Genomic DNA, 23,838 nt, shown 5'->3' with positions numbered 1-23,838 from the left:
TTCCTGCCTAACAGCATTGTAATTCCCCCTCTCCCAATTAAATACTTTCCCAGACTGTCTGCTCCTATCCCTCTCCATGTCTATAGTAATGGTCGTGGAGTTGTGATCACTATCACCAAAATGCTTTCCCACGGAGAAATCTGACACTGCTCTTGGTTCATTGCCAAGTACCAAATCCAATATGGCCTCCCCTCCAGTTGGCCTATCTACACACTGAGTCAGGAGTCCTTCTTGGACACACCTGACAAAATCTGCTCCATCCACTATTTGCAGTAAAAAGGTTCCAATCAATATTAGAGAAGATGAAGTCACCCATGACAACAACCCCACTACTTCTGCACCTTTCCAAAATCTGCCTCCGAGTCTGTTCCTCCATGTCTCTGTTGCTATTGACCGGTCAATAGAAAACTCCCAAAAAAGTGACTGTTCCTTTCCTGTCTCTGACTTCCACCCATACTGAAACAGTAGACAATCCCTACTTGATGACCTCCCTTTCTGCAGCTGTGATACTATCCCTGATTAGCAATGCCACTCCTCCACCTCTTTTACCTCCCTCTCTATTCTTTTTGAAACATCTAAAACCCCTGAATATCCAACAACCATTCCTGCCCCTGTGTTTTCCAAGTCTGCATCATGGCCACAACATCGTAGCTCAGTACTGATCCATGCTCTCAGTTCATCGCCTTTATACTTGACATGCGACTAGTGAAATAACTTCTCAGGAGCCGCTATTCCACCAGGGATCACCCTTCATTTACAAATGTGTAGCCTTTGACAATAGCATTGCCACTCACTGAGGCAGGCATTCAGGGAGTCAATATCCCTGATATTTATGCTTTCTTGTCAGCCAGGGTTCCCTGATTGGGCCAGATTAACTGCACTGTGAAGTCCAACTGGCTGACCTCATCCCTAACACTAACCTTAACCGTGAACCCCTGCCTGATAGAGGGGACACAATGATTTCAAAAGTAAATTAGATAAATATTTAAAGAAATTAATATTTTGGTACAAAGGGCAGATAGAGGAGAATGGGACTGATTGAATCACTCCACAGATGACCTCAATGGGCTGAATGTCATCATCCTGCACAATAATAATCATATTATTTATCTAATGGCAGAGTAAGCTACTCCTGCTCCAAGTTCTTCTGCGCCGACTCAGAAAAGGGGAGGCTAAATGATTGAAGTCACTTGAGTTGAAAGGTATCTCATCAGGATCTGAGGGGAAATGAAGATGCTGTTGTGAGGAATTTGGCATGGACCTTGAGTGGGTCTGAGTGAATGAGGGTGTGGAGAGTCAGGATGAAAGGGGTGAACAAGGTGGGATGTTCAATAGTAAAAGCAGGTGGCAAAACCTTTAAGGGATAGATGGAAATGAAATATAAATTATAGCTGCCATGGCATTGTTTTTGCCATTGGGTTTTGCAGGAGGGTTGAGGAATTTCCATCCTTGAACCAAGTTTCTGTCAAGGCGATGGTTCCATTGTAGTCCTTCACCATCAAGTTATGAATGTCAGGATCTTATTTACAAGGATATTCTGAAGGGCGTTTGCAGTCAGGAACGTTGATTATTAATTGGCTGCCAGCATCCATGTGCCCAATGGAGATCAGTCAAGGAGGTCTGCAAAATCTGTATGCATTGGATAGAATGATGAGAGACTGGGAAGGGAATTTGAGTGGATAAAGTGTGGAGCTGGAAAAAGCATAGCAGATCAAGCAACATCAGCGGAGCAGCAGAGTCCACTTTTCAGACCGGGACCCTTCATCAATCCTGATCTGAAACATTGACTCAGAGATAAAATTCATTACAAAGTAAATTGGCATGAAATATAAAAACAAACAGCAAAAGCTTCTGTGGGCATACAAAAAGAATGAGAGTAGCTAAAGTAAATATGAAACCTTTTGGGAGTGCAACTGGGTAATTAATATGAGGAAACGACAGGTCATTTAAATCAATATTTTTCATCAGTCAGGTGAAATTTGAAGCAACGTTCTGAAAGCTTGTGATTTCAAATAAACCTGGTGGACTATAACCTGGCGTCATGTGAGCTCTGACCTTATCCACCCCAGTCCAACACCAACATCTCCACACTTTAGTAGAAAGAATCAAAAGGCAGATTATTATTTATATAGAGAAATAGACTCCAAAAGATTGCAGTTCAGAGGGACCTGGGCGTTCTTCTGCATGAAAAGCAAAAAGGTTAGTATGCAGGTGCAACATGTAACTGAGAAAACAAATAGAATTTTTGGTTTCTTTTTCTAGGATGTTGGAATTTTAAGATAGGGATGTCTAGTTACAGAGAATGGGAGTCAGTCAGACAGCATAACAAACTAGGCTATGGTTCTCACTAGAACATAGAAAAATACAGCGCAGTACAGGCCCTTTGGCCCTCGATGTTGCACCGACCCAAGCCCACCTAACCTACACTAGCCAACTATCCTCTATATGCCTATCCAATGCCCATTTAAATGCCCAGAAAGAGGGAGAGTCCACCACTGCTACTGGCAGGGCATTCCATGAACTCACGACTCACTGAGTAAAGAATCTACCCCTAACATCTGTCCTATACCTACCTCCCCTTAATTTAAAGCTATGCCCCCTCATACTAGATGACTCCATACGTGGAAAAAGGTTCTCATTGTCAGCCCTATCTAAACCCCTAATCATCTTGTACACTTCTATCAAGTCACCCCCAAACCTTCTTTTCTCCAATGAAAACAGCCCCAAGTGCCTCAGCCTTTCCTCATACGATCTTCCTACCATACCAGGCAACATCCTGGTAAAAAGTGAGGTCTGCAGATGCTGGAGATCAGAGCTGAAAATGTGTGTTGCTGGTTAAAGCGCAGCAGGTCAGGCAGCATCCAAGGAACAGGAAATTCGACGTTTTGGGCTAAAGCCCTTCATCAGGAATGAGGAAAGTGTGACCAGCAGGCTAAGATAAAAGGTAGGGAGGAGGGACTTGGGGGAGGGGCGATGGAGATGTGATAGGTGGAAGGAGGTCAAGATGAGGGTGATAGGCTGGAGTGGGGTGGGGCGGAGAGGTCAGGAAGAAAACTGCAATTTTCTTCCTGACCTCTCCGCCCCCACCCCACTCCAGCCTATCACCCTCACCTTGACCTCCTTCCACCTATCACATCTCCATCGCCCCTCCCCCAAGTCCCTCCTCCCTACCTTTTATCTTAGCCTGCTGGACACACTTTCCTCATCCTGATGAAGGGCTTTAGCCCGAAACGTCGAATTTCCTGTTCCTTGGATGCTGCTTGACCTGCTGTGCTTTAACCAGCAACACATTTTCAGCTCCAAACTCCTAGTAAACCTTCTCTGCACCCGTTCTAGTGCCTCCACATCCTTCCTATAGTATGGCAACCAAAACTTCACACAATACTCCAAATGCGGCCGCACCAGAGTCTTATACAACTGCAACATGACCTCAGGACTCCGGAACTCAATTCCCCTACCAATAAAAGCCAGTACGCCATATGCCTTCTTCACAGCACTTTTCATCTGGTTGGCAACTTTCAGACATCTGTGTACATGGACATCAAGATCCCTCTGCTCATCCACACTACCAAGTATCCGACCATTAGCCCAGTACTCCATCTTCTTGTTATTCTTACCAAAGTGAATCATTTCACACTTACCTACATTGAACTCTATTTGCCACCTTTCTGCCCAGCTCTGCAGCTTATCTATATCCTGCTGTAACCTGTCACATCCTTCCTCACTATCAACAACTCCACCGACTTTCGTATCATCTGCAAACTTGCTCACCCAACCTTCTAGCCCCTCCTCCAGGTCATTTATAAAAATGACAAACAGCAATGGTCCCAAAACAGATCCTTGTGGAACACCGCTAGTAACTGCACTCCAAGATGAACCTTTACCATCAACTACTACCCTCTGTCTTCTTCCAGCCAGCCAATTCCTAATCCAAACCTCTAACGCACCCTCAATGCCATACCTCCGTATTTTTTGCAGTAGCCTACCATGGGGAACCTTATCAAATGCCTTACTAAAATCCATATACACCACATCTACCGCTTTACCCTCATCCACCTCCTTAGTCACCTTCTCAAAGAATTCAATAAGGTTTGTGAGACACAATCTGCCCTTCACAAAACCATGCTGACTGTCCTTGATTACATTATTCCTATCCAGATGTTCATAAATCCTATCCCTTACAATTCTCTCTAAGACTTTGCCCACAACAGAAATGAGACTCACCGGCCTATAGTTACTAGGGTTATCCCTACTCCCCTTCTTGAACAAGGGAACCACATTTGCTATCCTCCAGTCTTCTGGCACTGTTCCTGTAGACAACGAGGACATAAAAATCAAAGCCAATGGCTCTGCAATCTCCTCCCTTGCTTCCCAGAGAATCCTATGATAAATGCCATCAGGCCCAGAGGACTTATCTATTTTCACCCTTTCCAGAATTTCCAACACCTCTTCCCTACATACCTCAAAGCCATCCATTCTAATTAATTGTGACTCAATATTCACATCAGCAACAATGTCCTGTTCCTGAGTGAATACTGACGAAAAGTATTCATTCAGTGTCTCTCCAATCTCTTCAGCCTCCACGCACAACTTCCCACGACTATCCTTGACTGGACCTATTCCTACCCTAGTCATTCTTTTATTCCTGACATACCTATAGAAAGCCTTTGGGTTTTCCCTAATCCTACCAACCAAGGACTTTTCATGTCCCCTCTTAGCTCTCTCTTTAGATCCTTCCTGGCTACCTTATAACTCTCAATCGCCCCAACTGAACCTTCACGCCTCATCTTTACATAGGCCGCCCTCTTCCCTTTAACAAGGGATTCCAATTCCTTATTAAACCACGTCTATTCCTTATTAAACCACTACAGCTGTGAATTATTGTAAAGGAACAGCTAAGAGTGTGGCTGAGGTAAATCATAGTCACAAGTGAGGTGCTAGAAGACTGGAGGTTGGCAAACGTGGTGCCACTGCTTAAGAAGGTCGGTAAAGACAAGCCAAGGAACTATAGACCGGTGAGCCTAACCTCGGTGGTGGGCAAGTTGTTGGAGGGAATCCTGAGGAACAAGATGTACATGTATTTGTAAAGAGTAAAAAGTGAGGTCTGCAGATGCTGGAGATCAGAGCTGAAAATGTGTTGCTGGTTAAAGTACAGCAGGGTAGGCAGCATCCAAGGAACAGGAAACTCGACGCCTCGGGACGTTTCCTGATGAAGGGCTCTGGCCCGAAGCGTCGAGTTTCCTGTTCCTTGGATGCTGCCTAACCTGCTGTGCTTTAACCAGCAACACATTTTCAGCATGTATTTGTAAAGGCAAGGACTGATTAGGGATAGTCAACATGGCTTTGTGCATAGGAAATTATTTCTCACTAACTTGATTGAGTTTTTTGAAGTAACAAAGAGGATTGATGAGGGCAGAGTGGTGGACGTGATCTATATGGATTTCAGCAGGGCATTCAACATGCTTCCTCATGGAAGACTGGTTAGCAAGGTTAGATCTCATGGAATACAGGGAGACCTAGCCATTTGGATACAGAACTGGCTCAAAGGTAGAAGACAGAGAGTGGTGATAGAGGGTTGTTTTTCAGGCTGAAGGCCTGTGACACGTAGAGTGCCACAAGGATTGGTGCTGGGTCCTCTACTTTTTGTTATTTATATAAATGATTTGGATATGAACATATGAGGTGTAGTTAGTAAGTTTGGAGATGACACCAAAATTGGAGGTGTAGTGGACAGCAAAGAAGGTTACCTCAGAGTACAATGGGAGCTTGATCAGATGGGCCAATGGGCGAGGAGTGGCAGATGAAGTTTTTTTGAGATAAACATGAGCTTCTGCTATTTTGGAAAAGCAAATCTTAGCAGGATTTATACACTTAATGGTAAGGTCCTGGGGAGTGTTGCCGAACAATGAGACCTTGGAATGCAGGTTCATTGTTCGTTGAAAGTAGAGATGCAGATAGATAGGATAGTGAAGAAGATGTTTAGTATGCTTTCTTTTATTGACCAGAACATTGAGTATAGGAATTGGAAGGTCATGTTATGGTTGTATAGGACATTGGTTAGGCCACTGTTGGAATTTGTGTGCAATTCTGCTCTCCTTCCTATTGGAAGGATGTTGTGAAAACTTGAAAGGATTCAGACAAGATTTACAAGCATGTTGGAGAGTTTGAGCTATAGGAAGAGGCAGAATAGGCTGGGGCTGTTTTCCTGGAGGTTGGAGGCTTAGGGGTGACTTATAGAGGTTTATAAAATCATAATAGCTGTGGATAGGGTAAATAGACAAAGTCTGTTCCCTGGAGTGGGGGAACTAGAGGGTGCAGGTTTTGGGTGAGAGGGGAAAGGTATAAAAGGGACCTAAGGGGCAACATTTTCACACAGAGGCTGTTACGTGTATGGAATGAGCTGCCAGAGGAAGTGGTGGAGGCTGGTACAATTACAACATTTAAAGGGCATCTGGAGGGGTATATGAATAGGAAGGGTTTAGAGGGATATGGGCCAAGTACTGGCAAATGTGACTAGATTAATTTAGGATATCTGGTTGGCATGGATGAGTTGGACTGAAGGGTCTGTTTCCGTGCTGTATATCTCTATGCCTCTATGATGCAGCTTGACCTGCTGTGCTTTTCCCAGCTCGACACCTTTTCTTGAATCTGACTTTCCAGCATCTGCTGTCCTCACTATCTCCAAGGGAATTTGAGTTGTTATTTAGAATCATAGAGTCAGCACAGAAACAGATCTTTTCATCCAACTCGTCCATGCCAACGATAATCCAAAACTAAACTAATCCTACCTGCCCACACTTGGTCCATATCCTTTCAAACATTTCTTTTTCATGTGCTTATCCAAATGTCTTTTGAACATTGCAACTCTACCCACATCCACCACTTCCTCAGGAAATTCATTCCACATGCTAATCACTCTCTGTGTTAAAAGAAAATCACCCCAAATGCCTTTTTTAAAAAAATCTATCTCCTCCCAGCTTAAAATGTGCCCTCTAGTCTTGAAATCCCCCATCCTAGGGAAAAGACACCTGCTATTCACCTTGTCTATAGGCTTCATGATTTCATAAACCTCTAAGGTCACCCGTCAACCTTCTACTCTTCGGTGAATGAAGTTTCAGTTTATCAAGTCTCTCATTATAACTGAAATCCTCCATTCCTGGCAACATCCTGGTAAATATCTTCTGAGCCAACTCCAGCTTAAAAATATGAATGGGTGCCTTTAGCAAAGGTGGCGCAGATAGTGGTGGTGGTTTTATATAGGAGGGAGTGAAGTTTACTGACCCAGGAACATTGGAAGATGCAGGAATGGTGGAGGATGGTGATAGGGCTGCAGTGAAGTTTCAAGGGTTAATATCTGAGAGGACAGAAATAAAAGCAGGCATAACTAGGTAGCAGGCAGTGGGAGGAACTGATTAATCTAGTCACATTTGCCAGCACTTGGCCTGTTTCCCTCTAAACCCTTCCTATTCATAAACCCATTCAGATGCCTTTTAAATGTTGTAATTGTACCAGCCTCCACAGCTTGCTCTGGCAGCTCATACCAAACGCGCATCATCCTATGCAACAAAATGTTGCCTGGTAGGTCCCTTTTAAAGTTCCAAGGTGGGTAAAAAGAAGAGATAGAAAAAAAATAGATATAGTGTACTCAGGGTTGAACTATCAGCTAAAATATTCAAACAAATAGATACAAGGTCAATCAGGTTTCATAGGCAAGGCAAAACTTGGGTAAACCTGTCCTGGTTGTAAATGGAGAACAGGACAGAGTAAGCATAATAAAAGCAAAATGCCACAGATGCTGGAAATCTCAAACATATACAGATAATGCTGGAGAAACTCAGCTGCTCTGTCGGTATCTGTTGAGAGAGCAACAGACTTAACTGTTCTTCAGTTCTGAACAAGTCATACTGGACTCAAAACTCTATCACGGTTTCTCTCTCCACATGCTGCCAGACCTGCTGAGTTCCTCCAGCAATCCTCTCTGTTTTGGAGACAGAAAGAGCCCAGTGTTACAGTCAAAGCTGCAATGGTGGGATGAAGTCTAATCAAATGTACGCAAGGAGCTTTACATTGATGTAATTATCTATGTTTTATTCATAATACAGCACACAAAGGCCTTCAACAGGAGACAGCCCCTGAAGGACCAGCTGGAAGGTTTCGAGCAGCCACTGAGGAGGTACATTCGGTCCAGGGAGCTAGAAGATGTGTCAGTCAAGGTCAGTGACTTGTAATTGTTTCCTACTGTACAGCTGTGGTTCTCATGTGACTAATCCCTGTCTCTCTGTGCGCATGGGAACAAAAGGGAAAGAGCAGTACTTTACACGTGACTTAGGACACATAAATGAGATAGAACTGGCCTTTTCCCACAGCCAGCACGGAAGTCAAATTGTGTAAGAGTATTCATTTCCTGCCTTTAATCACTTCAATAAAATTATAATTCAAACAAAGTAAAATATTCCATTGGACGTTAACTGGCTCTTATTTTAAAAGGCCTTTTCTATACCAAGATTAAAGCATTTGTCCCCAGATTTAATTCTCTGATGAGAAAGCTCTTATTTTTCATTTCTAGTTCCTGCTGCTTGCGCTCTCTACCCTTATTCTGGATGGCCAATTTGTACTGGGCAAGATATTTGCCATCACTGTAGGCACCAATTACAAATCGGGCACTTAAGCTGAATGAAGGATGACACCTGATTTCATTCACACAAAGAAATATATGCCATCAAAATAACAAGCGCACACAATTCCACCCTCCCCTCCCCCCTCCAAAATTACTCAGATATATCTTGGAAAGAAACTAGGGCGGATTATTCTGCTTCTTGTAATGCCAGGCAGCAGGATAAATTGTAAGACTTAAGTTACATCCTCACTGAGCTCTCTTAACACAGCACAAGCCCAGAACTAACTTCAGATTCCTCAATCTTGTCTGTTTGTAGTTTTCCAATATGTCATTTCATTCCCGTAACCAGCCTTGGTGACACCAGGCCCTGAAAACCTCATCATTGATCTTTAAATAGCACTAAACAAGCATTTAATTATTGTCTTTCATATAGTGTATTCAATACAAATAAGGAAGATGGATCAGTGCAGAGAATGTTCTTTTGTAAAGAAAAGATAACCGATGCAAAAATAGAATTTGCGAAATATCAACACTTGACAGCAAACTCAAACATCTTTCTTATATAAATAAGTAATTAAAAGACAAGTCTAAAAACAAGGGGTGGGGCTAATCACAGATTATAAAGGGAGAGTATTTTTTGCAGATGAGAAGGGGGTGGCTGGCTCAACAAATGAAGTACCTTGCATCTTAGAATTAGAATTAGGTTTATTGTAACGTGTATCGGGGGTACAGTGAAAACTTTACAATGTCATCCCTCACAGCACCATCTTAGGTACAAAGTATCCAGCTATATGTCTTAGATACAAAATAATGAAAGGAAAGAAAAGTTGTATTACCTTCCAGTGATTCATAGTATAAGTTAGAAAATAAGAAAGAAAGTTAAAAGGATAAATATTACAGTCAGATTAACAGATTACGGTTAAGCATTACAGTGCAGTTGATCAGCACAGGGGGCTTCCACACGTGGTCTGACTGGGTTCAGAAGCTGCTGACCACCCGCACATTTCCTGAGTCCAACAAACATTCCCACTGCACTCCATGTCTCCTTCCCAGTCCGTCCACTCACCACATTTGACACCATAAGAAGAGAGGGTGCTAGCAACCTAACCGTGAAGATGAGATAGTAGTGAGATTGGATATTGCAGTTGGTTCTGATATAATGTGATAGTTCTGGTCTTGTGTGATCTCTGTTATAAGATAATTGTGCAATAGCTGCGCCATTTAAACTAATGAGGCTGGAACCACATTTTAGCTAATACAGGTAAGGAGAATTCATGCCATACAAATAACGGTCTAAATTCTTCAACTGCATTAAAGCAAATTCACATTGAAGAAACATGCATTACCAACTGTGTATATAAAATGGATAATTGGATGGGGCAAACAGGTTAAAGGAAAATGCTAAAAGATTTACTGTCTTCAAAATAGAAAAATGAGATGGAGCACAACTCAGGTTACTGAGGCACGTAAGAGTGGAAACTGCAGGGACTCTCGTAATAATCTTCCACTCTGACTTGAATATATGAGGGATAGTGTCAGTGGATCCATAGAATCCCTACAGTGTGGAAACAGGCCATTAGGCCCAACAAGTCCACACAAACCTTTCAAAAAGTATTCCACCCAAAACCATTTCTCATTACTCTACATTTACTCCTGACTCATGCACCCAACCTACACATCCCTGGGCAGCATGGGCAATTTCCCCTAATCTACAAATCTTTGGACTGTGGGAGGAAACTGGAGCAGCCAGAGGAAACCCCCACAGATACAGGGAGAATGTGTAAACTCCACAAAGACAGATGCCCAAGTCTGCAATCAAACCCAGGCCCCTAGCACTGTGAGGCAGCAGTGCTCACCACTGAGCCACCGTGCTGATGCAGGATTATAAATGATATAGCAGGATCCAAAACATGGGGAGAAAGGACAAACCTGTTATTGACAGAACAGGTGGCTTCACATGAAGGTGGGGAGACTTTCCAAGATGACAATCTGGATGAAAATAATTGCCATTTTGAAGGTAGAGTGTCAGCACAGATTTATAAAGGGAAATGTATGTTTAACTAATTGGATTGAGTCTTGAAGAAGGTAGTATGATTGTTGGGTGTATACAGCATTTCAAAAGATGTTTGACAAAGTATTACACAATAGACGTACTAGCAAAATTAAAGACCATAGAATTAATAGGACATTGGCAGCACAGTTGCAAAATTGGTTATGTGACAGAAAATAGTGAACAGTTGTTTTTCAGACTAAAGATGGGCTGAAGGGTCTTTATTCAGGACACTATCATTTCTGATTTATATTACAGTCATGCTTTAGACTTGGTAAACGGAGCATAATTTCAAAATATGCAGATCATATTACAGTCATAAATGCAATACAAAATGACGAATAGTAACAGGAAACCATGATTGGATTGGTGGAATGAGTAGACAAATCCAAATGAAATTTAACACTAAGCATAAAATCATATATTCAGTTTGAAGGATGGGGAAAGGCAAAGTGATTTCATTTATTTCCTAACCATTTGGAAATAAAATGCTCGGAAATAACTTGCTGATTCCAATTTGAATGAAATGCTTTCTCACTTCAGAATTTTATTTTTAAATGGCAGGTTACTGATGGGTCCTTTTCTTGGGGTAGTGGCATGGCAACTCTGTCCAACATCAGCATCAGAATTCCAACAGGTAAAATATACCGACCTCTGTTGTTGAGAGGAATCTTGTTCTGTGATTTGTGCATCAAGCTATCTTTTACTAAAGCTTTATGTTTAACGCAAAGTGCTCTTAGTCAAAATAGGCAGATGTTTAATTAAAATATTATCATCAGTGGTAATGGAATGATGATGAGTATTAATGTCAGTTTCTGATTTTCAAGCATAAAGTGTGTAAGTCATTTAGCTCATCATTATAAAGTACTTATTAACAACCTGCCACTTAGTGGATTTATAGCCCAGCATTATTTCGTTACAAGCTGATGAGTTTTTGCTGTTTCTTGCGCCCTCTGTGACCTCATCTAACTTTTGGTGAGTTCCCAATTCACGTTGTATATGGGCTAATCAAAGGTAATATTATCTGTTGTTCTCTCCTTCTTTGAGATGTTCCTTATGTCTCCCTCTCGAGCCAAGCTCATCAGTTCTTGTTTCTCCTTAATGCCAAATGTTGTTTGATAACTGTGCTGACAAGCACCAAGACATGTTTTACCATGCCAGCTGTTATTGTATTGACGTAGAACATTTAACCTTTCCAGATTTGATGAACAAGAAATTAGCAGATCATCCTGAAAGATACAAGATATCCCCAACTCAAGAAGTACCTAAGTTTGCTGTTTAATGTCTACAAGTTAGCACTGGCAGAACTCAGATCTAAATTGATGCAAAACTTAATTTGATAATTTCCAAAATACTAGAGAGTGGAGTTCTTATGCTTTGTTGTCTGTGATCTATTTTATGCACCTCTCATTTTACTTAAGAGTAAGTGAAATGATAATGTTTGAGTCAGGCTGGTGGGTCAGTAGTTAGCAGTGCTGCCTCACAATACTAGGGATCCAGGTTCAATTCCAGCATTGGGCGACTGTGTGGAGTTTTCACATTCTCCCCATGGGTTTGTGTGCTCTGTTTTACTCCCATAGCCCAAAGATTTGCAAGTCAGGTGAATTGGCCATTCTAAATTGCCTATAATGTTAGGTGCATTAGTCAGAGGGAAATGGAGCTGGGTGGGTTACTCTTTGGAGGGGCGGTGTGGACTTTTTGGACTGAAGGGCCTGTTTCCATACTGTAGGGAATCTAATCTAATCATCTCCTTAATTTTGTATCAATAAACTTGCAGTTGAGAATATGACCATGAAGAAGAAAGGGAATATGAATAGATTAACAAGATCAAGACTGTGTTATGAACTTTGAGCAAAACTTAGTCCTTATTTACACAATCTCTTCGATTGACTTGTTTTCAATCTTATTAAAAAGCAAGCTATTTTAAGGTTTCTGCAACACTGCTCATTTTGCCGAAAGCAAATTTCTGAAAAAGGTTTTGTTGACTGATTATTCAACACAGGATTGATGAAAGATTCCTTAATTATAATTTCTTTCCAGGTCAGCTGACAATGATTGTTGGTCAAGTGGGATGCGGAAAGTCTTCACTTCTCCTTGCTACTCTCGGAGAAATGTTGAAAGTTTCTGGGAAAGTTTACTGGAGCAAGTAAGTAAAATAACTGCTGGCAACAATGAAGAAGATCACCTCATTTTATCTCCTTGTTGCAAAATGTGGACAGATGTCCCTCACTGTGTGGTATACTCTCCATTTTGCTGATCCTTGCCTCCTCAGAATCCCCATTTTCATTCCTAGTATAATAATTTTAAATTTGTTCTTGGGCTGTGGGATTCCTCCTTGAATTGTTTCATGGTGCTGATGCTGTAGGTGCACCCACAGTGCTTTTAGAAAGGCAGTGCCAGAATTTTGACCCTGCAGCAGTGAAAGAATAGCAATATATATCTGTCCAAGTCAGGATGGCGTGTAGCTTGGAGGGAGATTTGAAAGTGGTGCTATTCCTGGCACTCTTGTCACAAGGTGATAGAGGTTATTGGTTTGAAAGATGCTGTTAAAGGAGCTTTGATGAGTTGCTGCAGAGTATTTTGTAGATATTTCACAATACTACCACTGACTGACATTTAAGGTTAAGAATGGGGTGCCTCTCAAGTGCATTCCTTTTTTCCCTAGCTGTCAAGTTTCAATGGAAGTGGAGAGTATTCCATAATACATTCGACTTGTAGATGGTGGACACATCAATTCTTTCATAGGATATGGGCATTACTGGCAAGACCAGCATTTCTTGCACATTTCTTGTTCCCCTTGAGTAGGTGACAGTGAGCTGATTTCTTGATTTGCTGCAGTCCACCTCATGCAGGTCCTCCTATAGTAGCAATATGAAGGGAATAGCAGAATGTTAAACCAATGACATCAAAGGAATGGTGATGTAGTTTCAAGTCAGGAAGGTGTGTACCTTGGAAAAGTATTACATGTGGCAATGTTCCACACTTTTGATGCCTCTAGCCTTCTATGTGGCAAAACTTTGGAAGGCTTTGGTGAATTATGGCAGTGCACCTCGTTGGCACTGCTGGCACTGTGCATTGGTGGTGGAGGAAACAAATATGTAATGTAATGATAGGTTTCTGATCAAGTGGACTGCTTTGTCCTAGATGGTGCCAACCTTTCCGAATATCAGTAGAGCTGCACTCATCCAGGCATGAGGGGAAGTATTCCATCGCACTTCTTTCTTTTCCATTGCAGACAGTGGACAGGTTTTGGGGAGACAGAATGTCATTTACTCTCCTCAAAAGTCCCAGTCTCTGACTGGCTTTGGTAGCATTATTTATATGGCTGATGCAGTCAGTTTTTGGTCAACAATAATCCCTAATACAGGTATTCAGTGATGGTAATATCATCGGAGATAAAGGGGCAATGCTTAGTTTCTCTCTGGTTGGGAATGGCCATTGCCTGGCATGGATGTTACTTACCACTTGTCAGGCTGGATGTTATCCAGGTCTTGCTGCATACAGGCATCAGCTGCTTCCGTATAATCTGTCAATGCACCTGAAGTTTGTACAACTATTAGTGACCATCCCCACATCTCACCTTATAATAAAGGGAAGGTCATTGATGAAGAGCCAAGTACGATTGGGAATAGGATACGACTTTGAGGAGCATCTTCAGTGATTTCCTTGGTTGAGATGATGGACCTCCAACAAATATGACCATCATCCACCATCTTATGTATGTGGACTAGGTGACAGTGAGAACTGCATGTTCAACCAGCAGATTCCTTTCTCCTTGATTCCCATTCGCTTTAATGTTAGAAAGACGTTTTGATGTGACACTCACTTGTCAACAGTTGTGCTCTAAACCACCTAAATTCCAAATTTGGGAATTCTGTCTCCTAATCTTCTGTCTCTCTACCTTACGCGTCTCCTCCATTTGCTCTGTGTGCCTTTTTGGCTAGCTTACCTGTAAAGTACATTACAATATTATTTCTTTGTTAAAGGTGTGGTCAAAATGCAAAAGTGCTATCTTTGAACAATGGTAACACAAGCTCAATAAAGCACATCACTGTAGACTTGAAGTGAATAGCATGTGCAGGTGACAGATCAAAGATGTGCAAGATTGGCCAGGCTAAATTACCCATAGTGTTCACGAATGTGCAGGCTGGGTTTACCCATGGGAAATGCAGGGTTGTGGGGATAGGGTGGGGGTGAGAGTCTGGGTGGGTTGCTTGTCAGAGGGTTGTGCAGACCCAATGGGCTGAATGTCCTTTACCTGCACTGTAGGGATTCTGTAATACTAGGACTTGTAAGTAGGGGTAACTGTGCACTCATATTGAGTGAGTTCTTACAGAGTTAGGGGGATTGGTGAATTATCATGTGGAGTTAACAATGAAAAAGTGGTGTGGAAGTGCTGGATATTGTAGTGCGTATTGCCATTATTGAATGCTGTATGATATGCTATCAGAATCTGGATGTTTGCTTATTTTTGTTTTAATTCTGTCAATTGAATACAATAGCTGAGGGAGAGAAAGTGTATCTTAAACTCTGTAAATGTAGTTGAAGCACAGGAAACTGCTGTAGAATTTATGACCTAAATCCATAAATGATCAACCTTTTAATGTTACGCACCATAACTAGTGGGGACTGTTCACATGGTCGTTGTATTTTCCAATCCTGTCTAATCTTGACGATGGTTATATTTTTGTTTTTGGTATAAACTACAGAGAACCTGCAAATGAGATGAACCATGATGCAACACCAAGGTATTTTGAGCTCCATTTAATTTTTATACTAACTTGCCCCAACAAAAATGTTTTTAAGTGTTCTGAATACCAGTTGATCCAGATTGTTTGAACTATCTTATTTTGACATGATGTTGTTTTCCTCTTAACTTTATGTCTGAGCACTGTTTCTGTATTTGGAATTAATTGTTCCCTCCAGGTTTCTTCTGTCCCCTTCTTTTAAGACATGGTTCTACAAGTGCCTGCCCCTTTCCTGGTACTTACTGCTCATCCTTCATGCATGAGCCTTTGCTACATATACTTTGACACTCTTACCCAGTACAAATCTAATAATCTCAGCCTTCAAAGCTCCAAAAGTACCTCAGTATCTGTAGCCTTTTGGAGTACAGTGTTCTTATTTGCACTGCCACTTGCGTGAAAATGTGCTTTCCAATTTCTCTCCCAAATTGCAAGATTCCCTTGATATTGAGGCTGTCCCCACAGGGACCACAGGGCCAGAGGGAGACCATTCACCCCCTCCCTCGTACCCGTGCTTCCATTTGATTAAATCATTTCTGGCTTGCACTTTAACTGCAAGCTTCCATTTTCTGCCCTACACTTGCTTAACACTAAGACATCGTTGATATTTTCAATTGAGTGCAAGAAGGCATTTAGCATGCCTTCCTTCATTGTTCAGACCTTTGAGTATAGGAGTTGGGATGTCATGTTGAGGTTGTACAGGATGTTGATAAGGCCTCTTCTTGAGTACTGGGACCAGTTCTGGTCACCCTGTTATAGGAAGGATAGCATTAAACTCGAGATGGTTCAGAAAAGATTTACCAGTATCTTACCAGGAATGGAGAGTTTGAGTTATAGAGGAGACGCTGGATACACTAGGACTTTTTTTTGCTAGCATGTAGGAGGTTGAGGGGTAACCTTAGAGATGTTTATAAAATCATGAGGGGTATAAATTAGATGAATAGCGGGTGTCTTTTCCCTAGGGTGGGGAATTTCAAGACTAGGGGGCATACTTTTAAATTGAGAGGAGGAAGATTTGAAAAAGACATGAGGGACAACTTTTTTTACACAGAGTGCGGTTCATGTGTGCTCTGAACCTCCAGAAGAGGTTATGGATGCAGATAGAGTTACAAGACGTTCAAATAAGTACAGGAATAAGAAATGTTTTGAGGGAGAAGGGGCAAACGCAGACAGGTGGGACCAATTTAGTTTGGGAACATGGTCAACATGGACTGGTGAGACCGAAGGGTCTGTTCCCATGTTGTATATCTCTATGACTATGACTGACTGATTTCAGACAGCCTTTAGGAGGAGAGTCTTCAGCTTCCCATTGCAGGTTACGCAATAAAAAACTTCCTGATATCACCCTGGAATAACCTGGCTATTTTTAATTCTACAACAGCGAATGTTTTAAATTTTTTAAGTATTTTTCATTATTTTACTATTATATCCCTTTGTTCTGGTCTACCCCTGCCAGAGGAAAGGGTGTCTGTTTGTTCACACAGTCTTTTCAACCATTCCAGGCTTTGATTTTGTGACGTTCTATTAAACAGCTCAAGGGGTTGGGAGGGAGACCTGGTACTTTCCTTGATAGTCATCTCCTAAGACTAAGAAACGTTCCAGGTCACTACCAGGGGTTTTTGTTTTTGCAGTGATGCCTTATGTCTTGTTCCATTTCACTTGCACCCTTTAAGAAGCAGTGTGTCCATGTGAGTGACAAAAAAAAGCAAAAAAAGCTTCAGACTGCATTTTTTTTTAAAAGTAAGTCAGTGACTGCTTCAATCAAGTTTTTTTTTGCTAACTTGGTTTTACCATGAATTTCAGTGCGCATGAGGTTGAGCCTGTGTTCGAGGTGACTGGGAGGTACTCTATCTTACTCTTTGCCAGTTCACTAATTGTGTCATGTGTTGTTTTTCTAGTGACACTTCATCCTGATAACCATCACACCAGTGGTAATGCTTTTTACACTTGTAACTAATCATTGCATTTTCTGCCATTTTCCTTTCTTTCTCCTTTTCTCATACCATTTGTTTCTCGGTAATTTGGCTGCTATGGCCCTGATTCTGTCAAAGCCATTCCTGATCTTCAGCAAAAGGCCACTTCTGTCGTCACGAGTGTGTATTGGCATGTGGAGCTTGTTGATTGTAATCATGTTCAGCCTAACCTGAAATTAATGCATGGCAGGCACAGTAGTTAATGTCCATCTTTGACAGTTTCAGCAATCCTTCAGGATGTAGAAAGGATGCGAGGCCAGAAGGGGGTGGTCCACGTAACAATGACAGGTTTCAGCAAATTTATGATTCCGTCAAATCTGAGCTAGCGAGCTGGAATACAATGTCGGTGGGTGTTGAACCGAGTGTAGATGATTCCACCACCCCCACCCTCCCTCATTCTCATTCCACAAGGAATTATGTAAAATATGATCTATAATGGCTGGTGTTCCTCAGTAAAATGTAGCCAAAGAAAATCATATTTCCATCAACAAGCAGCCTGTCCATCAGACAACGGACAATCAAGTTGGATGTCTGATGAAAGACCTACAGCAGCCGCTTAAAGGGAGTGCCAGGAAAAGGGAAACCACACAACAGCTCAGAGAGTCCTTTGCAGAACAAGCAGTGGTATGTTCACACCATTAGATGCCTTTTAGGGATTGAAGTCAACCAGTGACTGCCATGAAAATGAATAGTCATGCTCCACCCAACTTGGCCCGAGGGCTATTTAATTTAGATTGACTTTGGCCATATTCCCCTTTATCTCTGCCCATGTTGTTGGGTGGGATTTGGGTAGAGACTGCAATGACACTGGGTAATCCTGCCTCTGACATCAAACTCAAATTTGCATGTGTGTGGGATCCTCACATACTTCAGGTAAGATCACTAGCCGTCAAGTGCCGAACATGTTTCCTCTTAAAACATTACTGGCAAGGACAACATTTACTGCCCATTCCAAAATTTCCTCTGGAAGGTGGCGGTGAGCCACCTCCTTGATCATTCACAGTCAGTCTGGTCAACTGTGCTGTTAGGGAGGGAATTCTGCATTTTAACCCAGTGACAGTGAAGGAACGTTAATATAGTCATGATGATGCATGGCTTGGACTGCAACTTTGCAGGTGGTGGAGTTCCCATGTGTTTTGGTGCTGTTTTCCTTTTATCTGGGCTTGGGGCCAGCACCAGTACACTGGCTTCATTGTACCAGTCTGTCACTGCCCACCACTTGTGCATGGAGCTGGGTCTCTCTTACCGGGACTTAGCTGGAGTGGAGTCTGATCTTTGTATCTACTATTTTGCAGGCAGGAATGCTACCGCCAAGTGATAAGCTCCACTTTTATTAGCCTGTCCTTTCAGTTTCTAAAGCCATTGAGTCCCCCAGGATTGTAAATGGGGATTGAAAACAAAGAGGTTTGTGCTAAAACTGTCCATGGTTAGAGACAAAAAAACTGCAGATGCTGTAATCTAAAGTACGCTTCCAGGAGCTTCCAGTCTCCTGCCTGTCAAACCACACCTCATCATCTGTCTGAACAGCCTATTGCCTGGAGGACTCAACATTGAGTTCTCCAATTTCAAGTAACCTCCCTTCCCATCCCCCAACACCCTTCACAGCCCCTCTCCCTCCCTTCCAACAACCAGATTAATTCCTCCCATATGACAACCAGGTCATACTCTCTACCTGTCTTCACCTATCCCCACTTGGCCATCCTGCTCCCACCAACCCCTTTATCTGCAACTCCCCCTATACCCACTCCAATCCTGAAGAAGGGTTACACCCAAAATGTTGACTTCCCTACCTCCTGGCTTGCTGTGTTCTTCCAGCCTCCTGTCTGTCTACACTAAAACTGTCCATAGCAAACAGTTAAAATAATGAGAAATAATTGTACCTTGGCTTTCTGCTGCAAGATTAAGGCTAGTGAATTAAACTTCAGGAGAGGATCACTCATGTCTAATATCATAGTAACTTCTCATTCAGCAATTGGACTGCCATTTACAGAAAGGGAGGCACATACATTGAATTGGACCCTGCAGAGATAATGTTGAAGGAGATGATGGAAGAATGAATGGAAGGAAAGAAACAGGACATTTTCTGGTACATTTAAAACATAGAAACACAGGCAAGGAGAGAGAAAAGACATAAGGTGCATCTAGTTTAGCTTCAAGCATCCATGTAGTTGCTTGAGAGAATCCTAAAATCAGAACAATGAATCTCAAATGGCCTACCAGGACACCCATATCATGCAAAGAATTACTTGTCTGCGCAAAAACAGGCCATTTGACCCATTAGGTCGATGCTTGTACTCCAAGAACACCCCTCCCTAATTATCTAACCTTCCCAGTAGATCTTCTGTCCTCCTTGCTGTCACATGTGCTCATCTAGTTTTCATTCGAATACATTTATGCTTTTTGCCTCAACCTCTTCCTACAGAAGCAAGTTCCACTTTCTAACTGCTCTCTGGGCAAAGAAGTTTCATCTGACTTTGGTGTTGGATTTATTAATGATTGTCTTAGATGTATGAGCACTGGTTTAGGATGCCGTACAAGTGGCATGTCCTAGTCTGTGTCAAACCACTAAACCTGTTCATAAGCCCTCGATTAAATTGCTCCTTATCCTTCCTTTAAAGAGAAAGGTGCTCCAACCAGTTCAGTCTTACATCATAGTTCTAACTTGTCAAATCTAGTATCCAGGCAATTGGTCTTGAGTACTTGCACGGTGCTCAACAATGACAGAAGGCTTCAGGGCTCCAGTGGGAGTTCTATAACTTCACTGAAGGACAATGTCATTCTGAGTCTGGTCAGTCCAGCGGTCAGCTGTGGACCTGGGTGACATCACATGACTGGTAGACATCATGTCCTCAGATGGATCACAGCTATCCTACACTGGAGAATGGGGGATTAGATTAGATTACTTACAGTGTGGAAACAGGCCCTTCGGCCCAACAAGTCCACACCGACCCGCCGAAACGTAACCCACACATACCCCCTACCTAACGCGACGGACAATTTAGCATGGCCAATTCACCTGACCCGCACATCTTTGGACTGTGGGAGGAAACCCACGCAGACATGGGGAGGACGTGCAAACTCCACACAGTGAGTCGCCTGAGGCGGGAATTGAACCCGGGTCTCTGGCGCTGTGAGGCAGCAGTGCTAACCACTGTGCCACCGTGCCGCCCAAATGGATTATGTCCATTTGCAGAATAATGGGCCTGGCAGCACAGACCGTCTTTGGATTTACTGCCATCTGATACCCTCAGGATCGGCTGTATCTACATAACCACCAAGACACTGCCAGACCAGCCAGATTTCCCAAGAGAAGAGATTTCCACTTTTAATGAATCTGCAGCTGACACATTTCCTAAAGAATAGTTACACCCAAAACGTTGACTTCTCTACCTCCTGTTGCTGGGTCAAAAAGTGCAGTGCTGGAAAAACACAGCCGATTTGGAGAATTGACGTTTTGAGCATAAGTTCTTCATCAGAACATTCCTGATAAAGAGCTTATGCTGGTAATGTTCACTCTCCTGCTCGTCGGATGCTGCCTGACAGGCTGTGCTTTTCCAGCACCACACTTTTTGACTCTGATCTCCAGCATCAGCATGTGCTCACATTCTCCACCTCCTGATGCCGCCTGACTTGCTGTGTTCTTCCAGCCTCCTGCCTGTCTACATGTGACTACATAGTGCAGACAGCTCCCGCTTCTTGAGCAGCTATCTGGGATTCCTTCAGCCTGTGAAAGTCCAGGTGTACCAACTCTTTAGACCAACATCCCATGGCTTCTGGGGCATTGCCCTCTGAAGAGATGGCTCCTAATATTCAGCCACCAGACACAGAAAAACTATAGCCAAAGTCACTTGCTAACATGCACTGGGCAGGCCATTGACATTTTGTGCTACCATTGGCTTGACCAGTCAGTGCATGTTGCCCTCCTATAGCAGCCAGCCAAGGTTTATTGTGGTCTTGGATTGTAGTTGTCTGTTGCATGCTGCACAACATCACAGTACAAAGGGATCTGGGATGGGTGGAGGTGGAAGACCAGAAACACCACTTCCTTGTGGTCGAAACTGCATCCAGAGCTAGGTGGGGACCTCTGCCAAGGTCATCTTGAGCCTCGGGGCTCTTGAGTGCCTGGCATGGCAGCAAGATCATGATTAAAGCAGCACCACTTCCCTTGCACACCTCTTCGGCAAACGACTCTGCAGTTCACCTTCTATCAGAGAGAGAAAAGTCATTCAGCATGTACTAAGGTCATCCAGAAACATTGAGAACATGGCCTACGCCGCCAACAGTCTCCCACATGAAATAAGAACACTCAAATCTGATCAGAGGCCAAAGCAATTAAAGGAAGGGTTAGTGAAACGGGCTGGGAAGCTATCACCCACTTGATCCTAAAATACATCTAGTGGTATGGCACCATGGGTTCTTGTCCACTTTATCAAAGCATTCCCCCTGCAGCTGAGGATATGGTGGTGACAGTCTTCTCCATTTCCCGCGGATGCATGCCCATGTTGGTGCTGAGGTTTCCGCTGCTCCATCGCAGCGGTGGATGGCATGGTGATCCCTGCTCTTTTCAAACGACGACCATGTTCCAACCTCAGAGCCCTTCCGAGTGGCGTGACACTGAACTTTCCTCTCAGCCAGTTAAACCTTTTTGCATTTGTAAATCACGTTGTGTCACGAAGACTACAATGATGAGAGATAGGGGCCGAGAAATGATCTGGACCTGGGGTTCCCCACTCCAGATTAAAAGTGATGTCCCTCCGTCTGTCTAGGGCATGAGATTTGAAGCGAGAACTACGAAGTACATTGATTTGGAAAAGGGAAGACAGATCAAATTAGAACAAGGAACTTAAAAGGGAGGAAATAACAACCAAAAAAAAGAACTGGGGGACAAAAGAACACTATATAAATGCTATGACTGGCCTTGTTTTTGTCTGTCACGCTGTGATTCCAAACATTGCAAAATGTAAACAATGAGAGCAATAATCTGTCATGACTGTTTTGATTCAGGGCCATTGTATCCTAGTTGCTTTGTGCTTTTTGAAAAATGTAATGAAGTTGCTGTTTCTATTGGAATGATATAACTGTTTGCTTCAATTTTGAGCAGAAGCCGAACCTCTGTTGCTTATTCTGCTCAGAAGCCCTGGCTCCTAAATACAACAGTAGAAGAAAACATCACGTTTGGGAGCCCCTTTATAAAGCAAAGGTAATTACAGCTACTTTCACTTAGGGCGAGGTGAAAAGAATGGCCTGGAAAATGCTGCAATGATGCATCCCATGGCAAGTTGATATGTATTGGAATTTTACCTTCACTGTCACTTGCACAACGTTTGCACCTCAATTTCCAGGTCATGATGAGTAATAAATGCTGCATCCTGGATCTCGTGAACACAGTGTCCGATGGTCTTTCTCCTTGAACAGTCAAAGAAAAAGCAATAAACTGAATGATTGTCCACAGCCACACACCATACTACAGAGGAACCTTCATTATTCGGCATTCAATTATCCGAATTTTGGATTATCCGGCAAGATTGCAAGGTCCCAATGCTTGACTAAACTGTGTTATCCGAACATTCGATTATCCAACAAAATATTCCCCATCCCTGTTGTTCAGATAATAGAGGTCTCCTGCTCCTTGGATGCTGCCTGACCTGCTGCGCTTTTCCAGTAACACATTTTCAGCTCTGATCTCCAGCATCTGCAGTCCTCACTTTCTCCTAGTTCCTCTGTATAAGTCTGGTCTAAATAAGATTCAACCCAGGCTTAGTGTAACTTCTACTTTCCAGTTCTATCCCTCTAGCAATAAATTGGAGTGCTTGGTTGGCTTTTTTTTATAGACTTGCCGAGTTGTGGCACAGTTTTTAGTGAGTAATCTATTTGTACTCTGAAATTGTTCACTGCCCAACTTGACTTGTACTTTCCATGTAACAAGTCCCCTTCCTATTCTTCCCATTCAAATGGATCACCCTATATCTCAACATCAGGAGAGGAGGAGGGCTTGGAGGCAGAAAGGCAGTTTACTCAGGTAGGTTCCCAGAAACCTGTTGCCTTCCCCACTCTGCCTGAAATAAGTCATAGAGTCATACAGCACGGAGCCAGACCCTTTGGTCCAACCAGTCCATGTCAACCATAATCCCAAACTAAACTAGTCCTACCTGTTGGCCCATATCCCTCCAAACAGTTCTTATTCATGCACGTGTCCAAATGTCTTTTAAAAATTGCATCTGTACCCATATCCACCACTCCCTCTGGAAGTTCATTCCACACATGAACCACTCTCTGTATAAACAACATTGCCCTTCATGTCCTTCTTTAAAATATTCTCCTCTCACCTTAAAAATGTGCCTCCTAGTCTTGAAATCCCCGAGGGAAACGGCACCTGCCATTCACCGTATCTATACCCCTCATGATTTTATAAATCTCTATCTGGCCACCCCTCAATCTCCTACCGAGTCAAAA

The 23,838-nt window shown here is 42.8% G+C and overlaps 1 protein-coding gene across 1 annotated transcript in view; it reads left to right on the top strand.

The window, feature by feature from the left end:
• The window catches only part of abcc9 (ATP-binding cassette, sub-family C (CFTR/MRP), member 9), a 196,065-nt gene that overhangs the window by 102,502 nt on the left and 69,725 nt on the right, over positions 1 to 23,838 (top strand). The window contains exons 15-20 of the mRNA XM_060843242.1: positions 8,103 to 8,213; positions 11,232 to 11,304; positions 12,708 to 12,813; positions 15,377 to 15,415; positions 17,216 to 17,254; positions 22,487 to 22,585. Of these exons, the coding sequence (XP_060699225.1) occupies positions 8,103 to 8,213; positions 11,232 to 11,304; positions 12,708 to 12,813; positions 15,377 to 15,415; positions 17,216 to 17,254; positions 22,487 to 22,585 (467 nt within the window). The remainder of the gene's footprint in view (positions 1 to 8,102; positions 8,214 to 11,231; positions 11,305 to 12,707; positions 12,814 to 15,376; positions 15,416 to 17,215; positions 17,255 to 22,486; positions 22,586 to 23,838) is intronic.

Source organism: Hemiscyllium ocellatum, chromosome 23 (assembly GCF_020745735.1).
Source record: "Hemiscyllium ocellatum isolate sHemOce1 chromosome 23, sHemOce1.pat.X.cur, whole genome shotgun sequence".
In the NCBI taxonomy this organism is placed as follows: Eukaryota; Metazoa; Chordata; class Chondrichthyes; order Orectolobiformes; family Hemiscylliidae; genus Hemiscyllium; species Hemiscyllium ocellatum.
The sequence above is the reverse complement of the archived record's forward strand: the minus strand, read 5'-3'. Positions and strand labels throughout refer to the sequence as shown.